The following is a 15,165-nucleotide window of genomic DNA, read 5'->3' as shown; positions in this document are numbered from 1 at the left end:
ATATTTTCTGTCTCCTCTTTCACCTCGTTTGGAGACTCTTAATTACATTCTAACATTAGACCACTTAAAGTTCTCCCATAACTTGCTGATCTTGTTTATTAATTTATTTTTAGTATTTTTTGTCTCTGTGCTTCATTTTGGTTAGTTTCTCTTGCCATGTTTTCAGATTCATTGATTTTCATTGATTGTTTTCTTCTGCAATATCTAACCTACCATTAATTCCATGCAGTGTAATTTTCATCTCTGGAAGTTCAATTTTGGCCTTTTTTTTTTTTTTTTTTTGAGACAGCGTCTCTCTGTGTTGCCCAGGCTGGAGTGCAGTAGTGTGATCGCTGCTTACTGCAAGCTCCGCCTCCCGGGTTCACGCCATTCTCCTGCCTCAGCCCCCCGAGTAGCTAGGACTACATGTGCCCGCCACCATGACTGGTTAATTTTTTTATTTTTTATTTTTATTAGAGACAGGGTTTCACCATGTTAGCCAGGATGGTCTCAATCTCCTGAGCTTGTGATCTGCCGCTGTGGCTTCCCAAAGTGCTGGGATTACAGGCGTGAGCCACCTTGTCCGGCCTTGGTCTTTTTATATCTTCCTTATCTCTATCTAACATGTTCAATCTTTTCTCTAGTTCTTTGAACATACGGAATTCAGTTACAATAACTGTGCAATAAAATTTCAGTGACATCTGTGTCATTTCTGGGCCTGTTTTAAGTTTATCCCCCCTGCTGCTAACACACACACACACACACACACACCCCCCACACACACACACTCTCTCTCTCTCTCTCTCTCTCTCTCTCTGTCTCTCATGCTTCTCTGCATGCCTGGTAATTTTTTATTGGATGTTAGATATTGTGAACTTTCTTTTTAAAATGCTGGATTTGTTTTGTTGTTTTGTTGTTGTTTTTGTTTTGTTTTTGAGACGGAGTTTCACTCTTGTTCCCCAGGCTGGAGTGCAATGGAGTGATTTCAGCTCCCTGCAGTCTCCACCTCCCAATATTTTTATATTCTGATACATATTCTTGAACTTTATTTTAGGACACAGTTGAATTATTTGGAAACAGTTTTATCTTTCTAGGTCTTGCTTTTAAGTTTTAAGTGGGAGCCAGATTAGTATTTAGTGTAGTGCTAATTATTTCCCACCACTGACGCAAGATTGTTCTGACTACTGTAACAATTTCCTTATGAAATGAAGGATTTTAATCTGATTTGGGGGAACAGAAACTATTCTTAGGTCTTTGTGAGCTCTGTGTATTCATCCTTCTACTCCTTTCAGGTGTTTCTTTGCCTAGCCTTAGGTAGTTTCCTTGCACACATGTGCTAATCAGTACTCTACTGAATGAGTCAAGACTTTTTGTAGGTCTTCATAGTTATCCTTCTGTGCCCTCTTTTCTCTGCTACCCTGTCTTAGGACTCTAATCACCCCAGTGTCCCTAGATGCTCAGTTTCCTCTCCTCAACTCAGGGAGTCCATCATAACTGCATGGGTATCCTTTCCTGTGCCAGGTCCTGAAAACTCTCAAAGCTCATCTTCTATGTTTTGTGCCTCTCAGGGATCTGCCCTTTGCTTTCTTATGTCTAGAAACTGTTTAATTTTTGTCTGTTCTTTTGTTTGTTTCAGGCAAGAGAGTGAATCTGGGCTCTTACTCTACCTTGGTTGAAAGGCTTTTTACTTTCAGTTAACTTTCAGTTTTGGAAATCTCAAACATGTAATGCATTCCCATGTACCCATCATCTAGCATTAATAATAATTCTCTCTGAGCCAGGCTTGTTTTATCTACTACTTTGTTCCACCCACTCCCACTTTTTTCCTCAATGTCTCTGGATTATTTTGAATCAAATCATATTGTTTCAACAAATAATTGAGTATATATCTCTATAACAAACCAGTGCAGTCTCTCTTAAAAGCATAACCACAATACCTTTACCATATTTAAAATACTTATTCATTAATACCTTTTAATATCCCATCTTTGTTCAGGTTTTCTTAGTTTTCCCATGGTTTTGCTTGCTTAGTTTTGAAGTTAGATCATTTGAAACAGGAGCCATGTAAGCTTTACCTATTAATCTCTTCCTTTTAATTGCTACCTCGTCTTAGTTTGGACTCTTGATGTTGTCACCCAGACTTGATACTTGATACCGTAAACCAGATTATGACATGAGTTTTCTATCTGGTTTCTTTGGCTCCATTTACTGCCTCTTCTTCCCACAGCTACAGCTACTCTCCCACTAAAGCTTTTGATTCATCTTGCTTCTTTGTAAAATATGGATATGGTAGTGTCACTCTTAACCTTAAAAACCTTCAATAAATAAGGTACAGAAAAATATATGTACAATATCCTTTTTGTATAGAAATCAAAAGTGATATATATGCTTGTGTATCTGTAGATTGTTTTAGGAAGGGTACATAAGAAGTTATTAACAATGACTGCTTCAATAGAAGAAAATTGGATTACTGAAGTGAGAAGACCTTTTAAGCTTTTGTTTGAATTATTTATGTAATTATATATATTCATTTTAAATAAAATAAATTTTTAAAGTAAATACTATTGAATACCGAATAAATAATAAGAGTCTAAACCTGGTATTCAGGAACCTTTCACTCTTTGGCTGCAACCTCTTTTCCTTTTGTTTCCAGCCAGGGTACAGCCCTCCAAGGTGGCATTTGGAAATGTTACAGTGTTTAGAGATTTATACCAGTGTGAATATAGGGATCCACAATTTTAAATTTTCTGTAGTACTTAATGTGGTCCCATTCAAAATGGCTTTAACTCACCTTTGAGAATCGCTTTTCTCCCATACAGTCTCTGACACCCAGGCAAATTAAAATGTTACCTGGCTTGAGTTTGGGTTCTGTAAGCTTTCTATATAAGGGTTCTGCATAAGCTTTAGTTTTCCCATTCCTTTGATGCATCATGCCTTCTATCCTAAATGTGTTTTCTCTTTTTTACCTGTCTGGTAAGGCTGTATTGCCTACTTTTATAGTTATTTGTGTGTATGAGTTATTTTTAACACCAGAGTTTGAAGTTTTTATGGGGAGATATGTGCTTCACATGAGTTTTTGTGATCTTTATAAAGTTATTTAAATACCTTGTATGCCTCAGTGTAGCTATACTGTGGGATTGTTCTAGGAATTAAATCAATGAATGCATATAAGGTGCTTAGAACAGGATAGTATGTAGGTTAGAGTGCATTGTACAATGCTTTATATATAGTATGCTCTCCATTCAGTAGAATGTAATATTTTGAACATAGTATTTGGACTGTTCATAAAAAAACAAACTGAACATTATCATTTTTGTAGAAATTAATATAAATACAAACTTTAGACTTTTTTTTTTTTTTTTTACAGCTGGCATTTGTTCCCCATTCATTCATGAACTAGTGTAGTTGAGTGGTTCCTATGTGCCAGACATTCGTGGGAGGTATTGGGAATACAATGGTGAATAAAGACTGTGTCTTCCCATATGAGGCTTACATAAATATTTAATTGCTTATTAAAATATGAGTTCTATAAAAGAGTGTGACAAGGAGAAGCCTAAATTAGGTACAGTGTGAGAGTACAAATGAGCCTTTTCTAATTGAAAATAAGTCTGAAAGGTTCTCTTTGGTATAACAAATTGTTACACCTTTATTTTGCCTGCTTTGGAAAATAACTAGACTATTAGCCATTGTATACAACATGATAGTCTTAGCTACCAACATAGTTATTCCTAACAATAGCAATAATAATCAGTAACTGTCTTTACTTCATGTTAATGGAATTTTTGACATCTCCAAGAGCCTGAAATTGAGATTCTTAAAGTATTATTTCAAATGATGATTCTATTTGTATAGTGATGACTATAAAAATAACTATATTGTGAAAACTTTCATGAATTCCATTTTCATAATTAGGAGAGAGTCTTTGAAATATGGAGAATTCTTGATTTTAATGTGATTTTATATTGTTTGCATTTCTCTACATATTAGATATTAACTCCACAAAAATTGGAATTGCTAAGAGCCCAAATACAACAAGAATTAGAAACTCCAATGAGAGAACGTTTTCGGAATCTAGATGAAGTAAGTAACTTACGTTGTTTACTGTGCATTTATCCTCATAGGATAAAAGTCTCGATGAAAAGCATCATTCCCCTACTCCAAAACCCTGCAATAGTTCCCCCTTTTACTCAGTCATTACAGCGGCCTCTAAGGCTTCACAGGATTGGACTCCCATTACCTCTCTTATCTCCTTTCCTTTTTCCACATTGGCCTACTGATGTTTCTTTGACACTCCAGAATTGGTGCATTTCTTTAATTTTATTTTTAGTTTTAATTAAAAAAAACTATCTTTTTTTGAGATAGAGTCTGGCTCTGTTGCCCAGTTGGAGTGCAGTGGTGTGATCTCAACTCACTTCAACCTCCGCCTCTCAGGTTCAAGAGATTCTCTTGCTTCAGCCTCCCAAATAGCTGGGATTACAGCCACGTGCCACCGTGCCTGGCTAATTTTTGAATTTTTAGTAGAAAAGGAGTTTCACCATATTGGCCAGGCTAGTTTCGAACTCCTGATCTCAAGTGATCCACCAGCCTTGGCCTCCCAAAGTGTTGGGATTACAGGCGTGAGCCACCATGCCCAGCCAAATTGGCACATCTCTTCTGCCTTGAATACTCTCCCTCCAGATGTGTCATGGCTAACTTCATCTCCTGTAAGTCTTTGCTAAAATGTCACTTTCTTAGTGGGGCCTACTTTGACTGCTCTCGTCTACCTATTTAATATTGCAACCTGCCTTTCCCATTCCTACTTAGACCTTTAGACCTCCTTACCTTCCTCTGTTTTTCATTTTCTTTCTGATATACATACCTTCTACTGTGCTATATAATTTACTTATTTATTGTGTTTATTTTCTGTTTTACCACCTCTAGAATGGAAGTTGCATGAGAGGAGGAACCTTTACCTGTTTTGTTCATTGTTATATTCCAAGTTCCTAGAACAGATTTTGGTATACAGTAGGTGCTCAATTAATATTTGTTGAAAGAGAGAATGAGTTTCATGCCACTTCATAAAAGTAAAAATCTGTTACAGTTTTACTTCAGGTTGAGACTAGTCTCCTTTGGTGAAGTGTTGGTGTAGTATGATTAAATGCTTAATAAAGGAGACAGGATAAGACTGCAGATAATAAGTGTATTAGATACTTGCTAGACATTTTATATGTTACCTTATATAACAAATATAGCTGGCCTTATACATACAAATGATTATTGTCTCCTTCAAAATGGGCCCCTTTGGAGAGCTGTAGTCTAGTGATGTGGTCATTACCCAAAACAGTGTAGAATCGTCTTTTATAATGGCTTACTGGCTTGATAATATGATCTTTCTAATACACACCTAGTGGCAAGCCATTATGGTTGGGGAGTAGATTTAATTTTTGTAAATAAACAAAATTTGACCCAAGATAAGTGATTAAGTTCAATACAAGCTTTTTTTTTTTTTTTTAAATCAAAGCAAAGTGTATCTGTAGTGAAATCATGAAACCCATTTTCTTGGTTTATAAACTGGCTTAGAAATCTTTGAACTAAAGATTTTGGTGATGTTTTAGGAGACATGCTTTCTTTGTTCAATCGAATTTCTTGTTAGCGTCTCCTGTATCTTTCTGCTCTGTTGCCTGAGTTTCTCGTTGCATATTCAGAATGCCAGCAGCTTTCATAGAGTAGTGTTAGGAAGCAGGATGAGAGCACTCCAGAGAATTGCATGTGTTCCTGGTCAGTCAGTAGAGATGATGCTGCATTTATTTTTCAGGTTGGTGTGTTGAACTATCATTGTAATATTTAATTAGATGTTAAGATGCTGTACTAAATATTACAATACCTTTTATCTCTCTTGAATTTGTTTTACTTATACTAAATTATACATTTAAAAAATCTATCTTTTGAAAGGTGTGCTGCATTCTTACATGTTGTTTAAGTCCAGAGATTAACACTTTCCTCATACTATACACTTTTATTATAATGAGAACCAGTGAAGAAATAAGATTAATTGAAATGGTAATTTACTTTTTGGGTATCTTTTCAGGAATGTACTAATTCTATATGTAGGATACTTGTTATGAGGACTTTTCCAAATTCATTTGTATTTCTGTTAAATTTATTTTTTACTTTTAGAGTGGCTGTCATTATAATGTAATTTAAAATTATATTTGTAAAAGTGACTATTGGAGTGAGTACAAATTTTGTTTATAAATCTATGATAAATTGCATTCTCCCTTTAATTTAGGAGGTGGAAAAGTATAGAGCTGTATATAATAAGCTTCGCTATGAACATACATTTCTCAAGTCAGAATTTGAACACCAGAAGGAAGAGTATGCACGTATTTTAGACGAAGGAAAAATAAAATATGAATCAGAGGTAAGTGATTGATTATACAAGTTTCTTCATTGTTCTAGTCAACACAATTTTATAATTATATATTTTTAAAAATTTCAAATTAGAGTTGATTGCATAACTTCATTAATTAATGGTGGAGTATTCATCATGATTTTCATCAGCTCCGTATCAACAGTTTTCTTGTGAAAGTTCTGTTTTGACTGTAGATTTTTAAAATTCTATTTATCTTTTATTTTGTCTCAGCCAATGGAGACAGACAACTTTGGGGAATTTCATTATACAAAGTCTTTTGTCTCATATAGCCACAGAGATGGACTTCTCTCTGCAAATATAGTTAGTGTGATTCCTTACTTAGCATTGTTCTTTCTGCTTCTTGGAACCAAACCACATATAGGAAAGCTCTAGCTGTCAACCTGTGCACTTTGATATAAACCGGGAGTTTATACCTTAAAGTGTACCCATCAACTTCAAGAAGTAGACTTTGTTTTTTCTGCCATTTGCAACTGGAGCGTTCTCTCTATGCTGCCTACACCATATATTCCTACTTCATCTCCATTGCTTTTGGCAGCCTTTCTACTCGTTTTGTGGTTTGTCTCCTAGTTTTGCCCAAAATGGGGTTACTGTTTTTCATTCCTTGTGTTGCTTTTGGAATATTTTTCAAATGGAAGAGAGAAATACTAGTTTTATCCTGCCATATTCATAAAAAATAGGTTGGTATCTATAGTTTTGTGAAATATTCTCTTTATAAACGTATCTACATTTTAAATTTATTGCATTGTCTTTATTTGGAATTAAGAGTTAAAATATACTTACCTTCCTTTACCAATTACTAAATATTTACAGTGTTCTGGGCTTTTAATAAAAACTAAAACTGTTCTACTTGGATCAGACTGTTTTATTCTTATTAGTGAGCAAACTGCTATGAGTGTTTCATCTGTAAGAAACTATATGAACCTTGGATCATTTGTGTCCATTGACAGTGTAGTACCAGAACACTATAAATATTTATAATAGTTTTTTTTGCATTAAAAAAAACTCTTTATAACTTTAAGGCTTTAAGTGCTTTATTCATATATTATCTCACTTCTATTACAATAGTCAATGAGATGAGGCAGTACTGTCTTATTTGATTGATTGAGCAAGAGAAAGTCTTGCTCTGTGGCCCAGGCTGGAATGCAGTGGCACAATAATAGCTCACTATAACTTAAGCTCAAGTGATCCTCCTGCCTCAGGTCCCCAAGTAGCTAGGACCACAGGCATGTATTACCTCATCTGGCTAATAAACAAACAAACAAACAAAAAATATAAAAACTCTAGTAGAGATAGGGCCTTGCTATGTTGCCCAGGCTGATCTCGGGCTACTGGCCTCAAGCAATCCTCCTGCCTCAGCCTCTCAAAGTGCTGGAATTAGAGGCATAGGCTGTTGTGCCCAGCCCTTATTTTCTTCATTTTAAATGAAACTGAGGCACAGGATAAGTGAATTTATTGGGGGAACTCACCCCCAATATTTCAATGTAGGTTCTTTCTATTTTCCATAAGTGTCGGCTGGCTGAGAAATAAAGAGAAAGAGTACAAAGAGAGGAATTTTACAGCTGGGCCTCTGGGGGTGACATCACATATCGGTAGCACTGTAATGCCCACCTGAGCCTCAAAGCCAGCAAATTTTGTTAAGGATTTCAAAAGGGGAGGGTGTGTAAGAACAGGGAGTAGGTCACAAAGATCACATGCTTCAAAGGGCAAAAAGGAGAACAAAGATCACAAGGCAATGGGCAAAAGCAGAATTACTGATAAGGATCTATGTTCAGTGGTGCATGCATTGTCTCAATAAACATCTTAAACATCAGAAAACAGGGTTCGAGAGCAGAGAACTGATCTGACCCCAAATTTGCCAGGGTGAGATTTTCCAATCCTATTAAGCATGAGGGTACTGCAGGAGACCAGGGCGTATTTCAGTCCTTATCTCAACCGCATAAGACAGACACTCCCAGATTGGCCGTTTATAGACCTCCCGCTAGGAATACATTCCTTCCCCAGGGTATTAATTATTAATATTCCTTGCTAGGAAAAGAATTTAGTGACGTCTTCTCTACTTGCACGTCTGTTTATAGGCTCTCTGCAAGAAGAAAAATATGGCTCTATTTTGCCTGACCCTGCAGGCAGTCAGACCTTATGGTTGTCTTCCCTTGTTCCCTGAAAATCGTTGTTATTCTGTTCTTTTTCAAGGTGCACTGATTTCATATTTTTCAAGCACACGTTTTACAATCAATTTGTACAGTTAACACAATTATAGTGGTCCTGAGGTGATGTACATCCTCAGCTTATGAAGATAACAGGATTAAGAAATTAAAGTAAGACAGGCATAAGAAATTATAAAAGTATTAATTTGGGAACCGATAAATGTCCATATTAAAATGAAATCTTAATAATTTATGTTCCTCTGCCACGGCTCCAGCTGGTTCCTCCATTCGGGGTCCCTGACTTCCTGCAACATGAATTGTTTAAAGTCTCAGAGAAAGTCAGCAGCCAGGTTATAGTAGAACTCAGATGTACCCACAGCCCACAACATGTTTTATTTGTTATTGTTTTCATTTAATGTCATTATATTATATTGGCATATGCCATAACATTTACAAAATGCCCATTCTCTCCAGCTTCAGCTGAAGAGGGAGTGGGGAGGCCATACTAAGTCCATGTTCAGTGTTGCACTCCTACACTTTGCACAAAGAAGAAATCGTAGTCTCCCACACAGACCCTCAAACCCACAAACCAGTCCACCACTTACATTCCATATGCCCTAAACCTGGGTCTCAACAATGTGTAGTCAACACAAATCCTAGACCTTACCCATTGGAAGGTGACTGGCAGTTTGAAGTTGCCAGTCTGATTATGGGCCATCCAGCAACTGCAAATTTTGTTAAGTAGCCAGTTGATCTACACTGCATGTGGTATAAAGAGTTTTGAATCCAAGGAATTACATGTAAAAATTATCTTGTGGAAAGTAGGAATGATAAAGATTGCTAGCCTAAAACGAAGATTTAGTATATTGAAGAGAAAACACTAAGGTTTCATATAGTGGTGCTTTATTTTATACTTTCCTTTTAAAATCTAATGATATTTATCTGATAAGGATTATTTGTATTCTCTAGTTTCTTAGTTTTGTTGTTTTTCAGATAGTGAAACCTGCATTTGAAATCTGATGACTAATCTATTTTTCACTTATGAAGGACTAAGTGATATTCATTAAAATTTTTAAGGGGTTGGTAATTTATCATTATTATTATTATTATTATTATTATTGAGATGGAGTCTTGCTGTGTCACCCAGGCTGGGGTGCAGTGATATAGTCTCGGCTTACTACAGTCTCTGCCTCCCAGATTCAAGTGATTCTCCTGCCTCAGTTTCCCAAGTAAGTGGGATTACAGGCAGGTGCCACCAGGCCTGGCTAATTTTTGTATTTTTAGTAGAGATGGGGTTTCACCATGTTGGCCAGGCTGGTCTCGAACTCCTGACCTCAAGTGATCCTCCCACCTCAACCTCTCAAAGTTCAGGGATTACAGGCATGAGCCACCACACCTGGCCATCATTAATTTTCATATGTGATGTTTTATAATAGTCTTAAGGATCTGAAGATAAACTGCTAGCTAAGAAGGTGGGAAAGTAAGACTGACGTTTCTTTCATTTTACTTCCCAATTGATTATGTAGGAGCAGTATTACTGAGTGGATAACTGTGGATTTACTTTTGTTCAATTACCTTCATACTTGATTTTCTATATACAAAAACAGTAAAAACCTGGTGAGATGATTGTGGATCATGAAACAGCAAATACAGTTTCAAATATACTTTATAGAAACAACAAATTTAGTTTGAAAACTTCAAAGTAGAGCTGACTCTTGTCATCTTCCATTTTTACAATTTAGTGTAAAAGGAATTCATGGAATAAAAATATTTGGATTTTCTTGTGTTAATTAGGACTTATACAATACTTGCGCATTTTTACTTATACAGATGAAAGTAATGGTGTTCTTTAGTGTGTTGGTTCTCAGGGGAATACTTTAGGAAGATTTAGGAATACACATGTCCCTGATGATATTATAAACTAAAAAGAATATATGAAATAATACATGAAAGAACATATCTCATCTTACAAATAAATACAGTGTCGGCCAGGTGTGGTGTCTCACATTTGTAATCCCAGCATTTTGGGAGCCCGAGGTGGTAGGATCACTTGAGGCCAGGAGTTCAAGACCAGCCTAGGCAACATAGCAAGACCCTGTGTCTACAAAAGATATATATATATATATATTTTAATCAGCTGGGCGTAGTAGTGTGCAGCTGTAGACCTAGCCACTCAGGAGGCTGAGGTGAGAGGAATGTTTGATTTCAGGAGTTCCAGGCTGCAGTGAGCTATGATTGTGCCGCGTACTACAACCTGGGTGGCAGAGACCCCCATCTCAAAAAAAAAAAAAAAAAAAAGAAAAAATAATGTCGACCGGGTGCTGTGGCTCACATCTGTGATCCAGGCACTTTGAGAGGCTGAGGCGGGCGCATTACGGGGTCAGGAGATCAAGACCATCCCGGCTAACATGGTGAAACCCTGGCTCTACTAAAAATCCAAATATTAGCCTGGCATCGTGGCACACGCCTATAGTCCTAGCTACTCAGGAGGCTGAGGCAGGAGAATCGCTTGAACCCACGAGGAGGAGGTTGCAGTGAGCCAAGATTGTGCCATTGCACTCCAGCCTGGGTGACAGAATGAGACTCTGTCTTTAAAAAAAAAAAAAAAAAAAAAAAGTCATGCTTTTTCATGTGACTGTAAGAATGTATTAAGTCTGGGACTTCATACAGGTGAAATGCTGAAGTTGCATATATAGTCATTATTCAAAAGTGGGACTATTTTGTTTTTATTATATTAGGACTCTTATATTTTCTGGAAATAGTAATGACAATACAGAGTTGTAGGCACAGGTGATTATAATGGTAGACTGAGTGAAATAATCAATGGTAATTCAGTGGAGACAAAATATTAAGATCGCAGGAGAGAGGGACGAGGAGCACTACATCCTGTGAAAAACCATCAAGGCGACAGTACATAATGACAGGCCACTGAGTTTCTTCCATCATGCTTTGCAAATTGGCTGTGCTGTTCCTTGGCGTTATGGGTCAGGTGCGGAGCCAAAGTTTCTATGGCAAAAAGGAGACCTCCCCTGATTTCCTGGAAATGCTGGCGTTCTTTTTTTTTTCTTTTCTTGAGATGGAGTCTCGCTGTATCCTCCAGTCTGGAGTGCAGCGGCACAATCTCGGCTCACTGCAAGCTCTGCCTTCTGGGTTCACACCATTCTCCTGCCTCAGCCTCCCAAGTAGCTGGGACTACAGGCGCCCACCACGCCCGGCTAATTTTTTTGTATTTTTAGTAGAGACGGGGTTTCACCATGTTAGCCAGGATGGTCTCGATCTCCTGACCTCATGATCTGCCTGCCCTGGCCTCCCAAAGTGTTGGGATTACAGGTGTGAGCCACCGTGCCCGGCCAAAATATGAACTTTAAGTATGTAAGTAATTTAAGTGATATTTTATTTGTGTAAGGAATGATAAAACGTTTTTGCATAAAATATGCCATCATTAATTTAGGAAAAATAAATTATAGTACATAAAAGGAAAAAGAAAAAACTCACTATAGTAGTGATTATTGTTTTCTTTTTTTTTAATTTGTTACTTTTTCATATGTCTGTTTTTTTTTTTTAATTATACTTTAAGTTCTGGGGTACATGTACATGACATGCAGGTTTGATACATAGGTAAGGAAGTGATCCAGTTTCAGCTTTCTCCCTATGGCTAGCCCATTTTCCCAGCACCATTTATTAAATAGGGAGTCCTTTCCCCATTTCTTGTTTTTGTTGTAGATATGTGGTGTTATTTCTGAGGGCTCTGTTCTGTTCCACTGGTCTATATCTCTGTTTTGGTACCAGTACCAAAAGCTGTTTTGGTTGTTGTAGCCTTGTAGTATAGTTTGAAGTCAGGTGGCGTGATGCCTCCAGCTTTGTTCTTTTTGCTTAGGATTGTCTTGGCAATGTGAGCTCTTTTTTGGTTCCATATGAACTTAAAAGCAGTTTTTTCCAATTCTGTGAAAAAAGTCATTGGTAGCTTGATGGGATGGCATTGAATCTACATTACTTTGGCCAGTATGGCCATTTTCACGATACTGATTCTTCCTATCCATGAGCATGGAATGCTTTTCCATTTGTTTGTGTCCTCTTTTATTTCATTGAGCAGTGGTTTGTAGTTGTCCTTGAAGAGGTCCTTCACATCCCTTGTAAGTTGGATTCCAAGGTATTTTATTCTCTTTGTAGCAATTGTGAATGGGAGTTTACTCATGATTTGGCTCTCTGTTAATGGTGTGTAGGAATGCTTGTGATTTCTGCACATTGATTTTGTATCCTGAGACTTTGCTGAAGTTGCTCATCAGCTTAAGGAGATTTGGAGCTGAGATGATGGAGTTTTCTAAATATACAATCCTGTCATCTGCAAACAGGGACAATTTGACTTCCTCATTTCCTAATTGAATACCCTTTATTTCTTTATGTTGCCTGATTGTCCTGGTCAGAACTTTCAACACTATGTTGAGTAGGAGTGGTGAGAGAGGGCATCCTTGTCTTGTGCCAGTTTCCAAAGGGAATGCTTCCAGTTTTTGCCCATTCAGTATGATATTGGCTGTGGGTTTGTCATAAATAGCTCTTACTATTTTGAGATATGTCCCATCAATACCTAGTTTATTGAGAATTTTTGGCATGAAGAGCTGTTGAATTTTGTCAGAGGCCTTTTCTGCATCTATCGAGATAATCGTGTGGTGTTTGTCTTTGGTTCTGTTTATATGATGGATTACGTTTATCGATTTGCATATGTTGAACCAGCCTTACATCCCGGGGATGAAGCCGACTTGATCATGGTGGATAAGTTTTTTGATGTGCTGCTGGATTCAGTTTGCCAGTATTTTATTGAGGATTTTTGCATCGATGTTCATCAGGGATATTGGTCTAAAATTCTCTTTTTTGTTGTGTCTCTGCCAGGCTTTGGTATCAGGATGATGCTAGCCTCATAAAATGAGTTAGGGAGGATTCCCTCTTTTTCTATTGAATGGAATAGTTTCAGAAGGAATGGTACCAGTTCCTCTTTGTACCTCTGGTAGAATTCAGCTGTGAATCCATCTGGTCCTGGACTTTTTTTCATTGGTAGGCTATTAATTATTACCTCAATTTCAGAGCTTGTTATTGGTCTATTCAGAGATTCAACTTCTTCCTTTTAGTCTTGGGAGGGTGTATGTATCCAGGAATTTATCCATTTCTTCTAGATTTTCTAGTTTATTTGCGTAGAGCTGTTTATAGTATTCTCTGATGGTAGTTTGCGTTTCTGTGGGATGGGGGTGATATCCCCTTTATCATTTTTTATTGTATCTATTTGATTCTTCTCTCGTTTCTTCTTTATTAGTCTTGCTAGCAGTTTATCAATTTTGTTGATCTTTTCAAAAAACTGGTTCCTGGATTCATTGATTTTTTTGAAGCGTTTTTTGTGTCTCTATCTCTTTCAGTTCTGCTCTGATATTAGTTATTTCTTGCTTTCTGCTAGCTTTTGAATGTGTTTGCTCTTACTTCTCTAGTTCTTTTAATTGTGATGTTAGGGTGTCAATTGCAGATCTTTCCTTCTTTCTCTTGTGAGCATTTAGTGCTATAAATTTCCCTCTACACACTGCTTTGTCCCAGAGATTCTCGTACGTCGTGTCTTTGTTCTCATTGATTTCAAAGCACATCTTTATTTCTACCTTCATTTTGTTATTTACCCAGTAGTCATTCAGGAGCAGGTTGTTCCGTTTCCATGTAGTTGGGCAGTTTTGAGTGAATTTCTTAATCCTGAGTTCTAGTTTGCTTGCACTGTGGTCTGAGAGACAATTTGTTGTGATTTCTGTTTTTTTGTTTGTTTGTTTTTGCATTTGCTGAGGAATGCTTTACTTTCAATTATGTAGTCAATATTAGAGTAACTGCAATGTGGTGCTGAAAAGAATGTATATTCTGTTGCTTTGGGGTGGAGAGTTCTATAGATGTCTACTAGGTCTGCTTGTTGCAGAACTGAGTTTAGTTCCTGGATATCCTTGTTAACTTTCTGTCTCGTTGATCTGTCTAATGTTGACAGTGGGGTGTTAAAGTCTCCCATTATTATTATGTGGGAGTTTAAGTCTCTTTGTAGGTGTCTAAGGACTTGCTTTATGAATCTGGGTGCTCCTGTATTGGGTGCATATATATTGAGGATACTTAGCTCTTCTTTGTCTCTTTTGATCTTTGTTGTTTTAAAGTCTGTTTTATCAGGGACTAGGATTGCAACCCCTGCTTTTTTTTTTTGCTTTCCATTTGCTCGGTAGATGTTCCTCCATCCCTTTATTTTGAGCCTATGTGCGTTTTTGCACGTGAGATGGGTCTCCTGAATACAGCACACTGATGGGTCTTTACTCTTTATCCAATTTGCCAGTCTGTGTCTTTTAATTGGTTCTTTTAGCCCATTTACATTTAAGGTTAATATTGTTATGTGTGAATTTGATCCCGTGATTATGATGTTCGCTGGTTGTTTTGCCAGTTAATTGATGCAGTTTCTTCATAGCATCGATGATCTTTACAATTTGGCATGTTTTTGCAGTGGCTGGTTCCGGTTGTTTCTTCCCATGTTTAGTGCTTCCTTCAGGAGCTCTTGTAAGGCAGGCCTGGTGGTGACAGAAATCTCTCAGCATTTGCTTGTCTGTAAAGGATTTTATTTCTGCTTCACTT

The 15,165-nt window shown here is 37.1% G+C and overlaps 1 protein-coding gene across 9 annotated transcripts in view; it reads left to right on the top strand.

Annotated features, from left to right (window-relative positions):
• The window catches only part of CEP83 (centrosomal protein 83), a 161,373-nt gene that overhangs the window by 47,704 nt on the left and 98,504 nt on the right, over nt 1-15,165 (top strand). For all 9 annotated transcript variants that reach the window (XM_073021000.1, XM_008004259.3, XM_037996706.2 and 6 more), the window contains 2 exons: nt 3,967-4,059; nt 6,248-6,379. In XM_073021000.1, the coding sequence (XP_072877101.1) occupies nt 3,967-4,059; nt 6,248-6,379 (225 nt within the window). The remainder of the gene's footprint in view (nt 1-3,966; nt 4,060-6,247; nt 6,380-15,165) is intronic.

Source organism: Chlorocebus sabaeus, chromosome 11 (assembly GCF_047675955.1).
Source record: "Chlorocebus sabaeus isolate Y175 chromosome 11, mChlSab1.0.hap1, whole genome shotgun sequence".
Lineage (NCBI taxonomy): Eukaryota > Metazoa > Chordata > Mammalia > Primates > Cercopithecidae > Chlorocebus > Chlorocebus sabaeus.
This window is presented reverse-complemented; position numbering and strand designations above follow the sequence as displayed.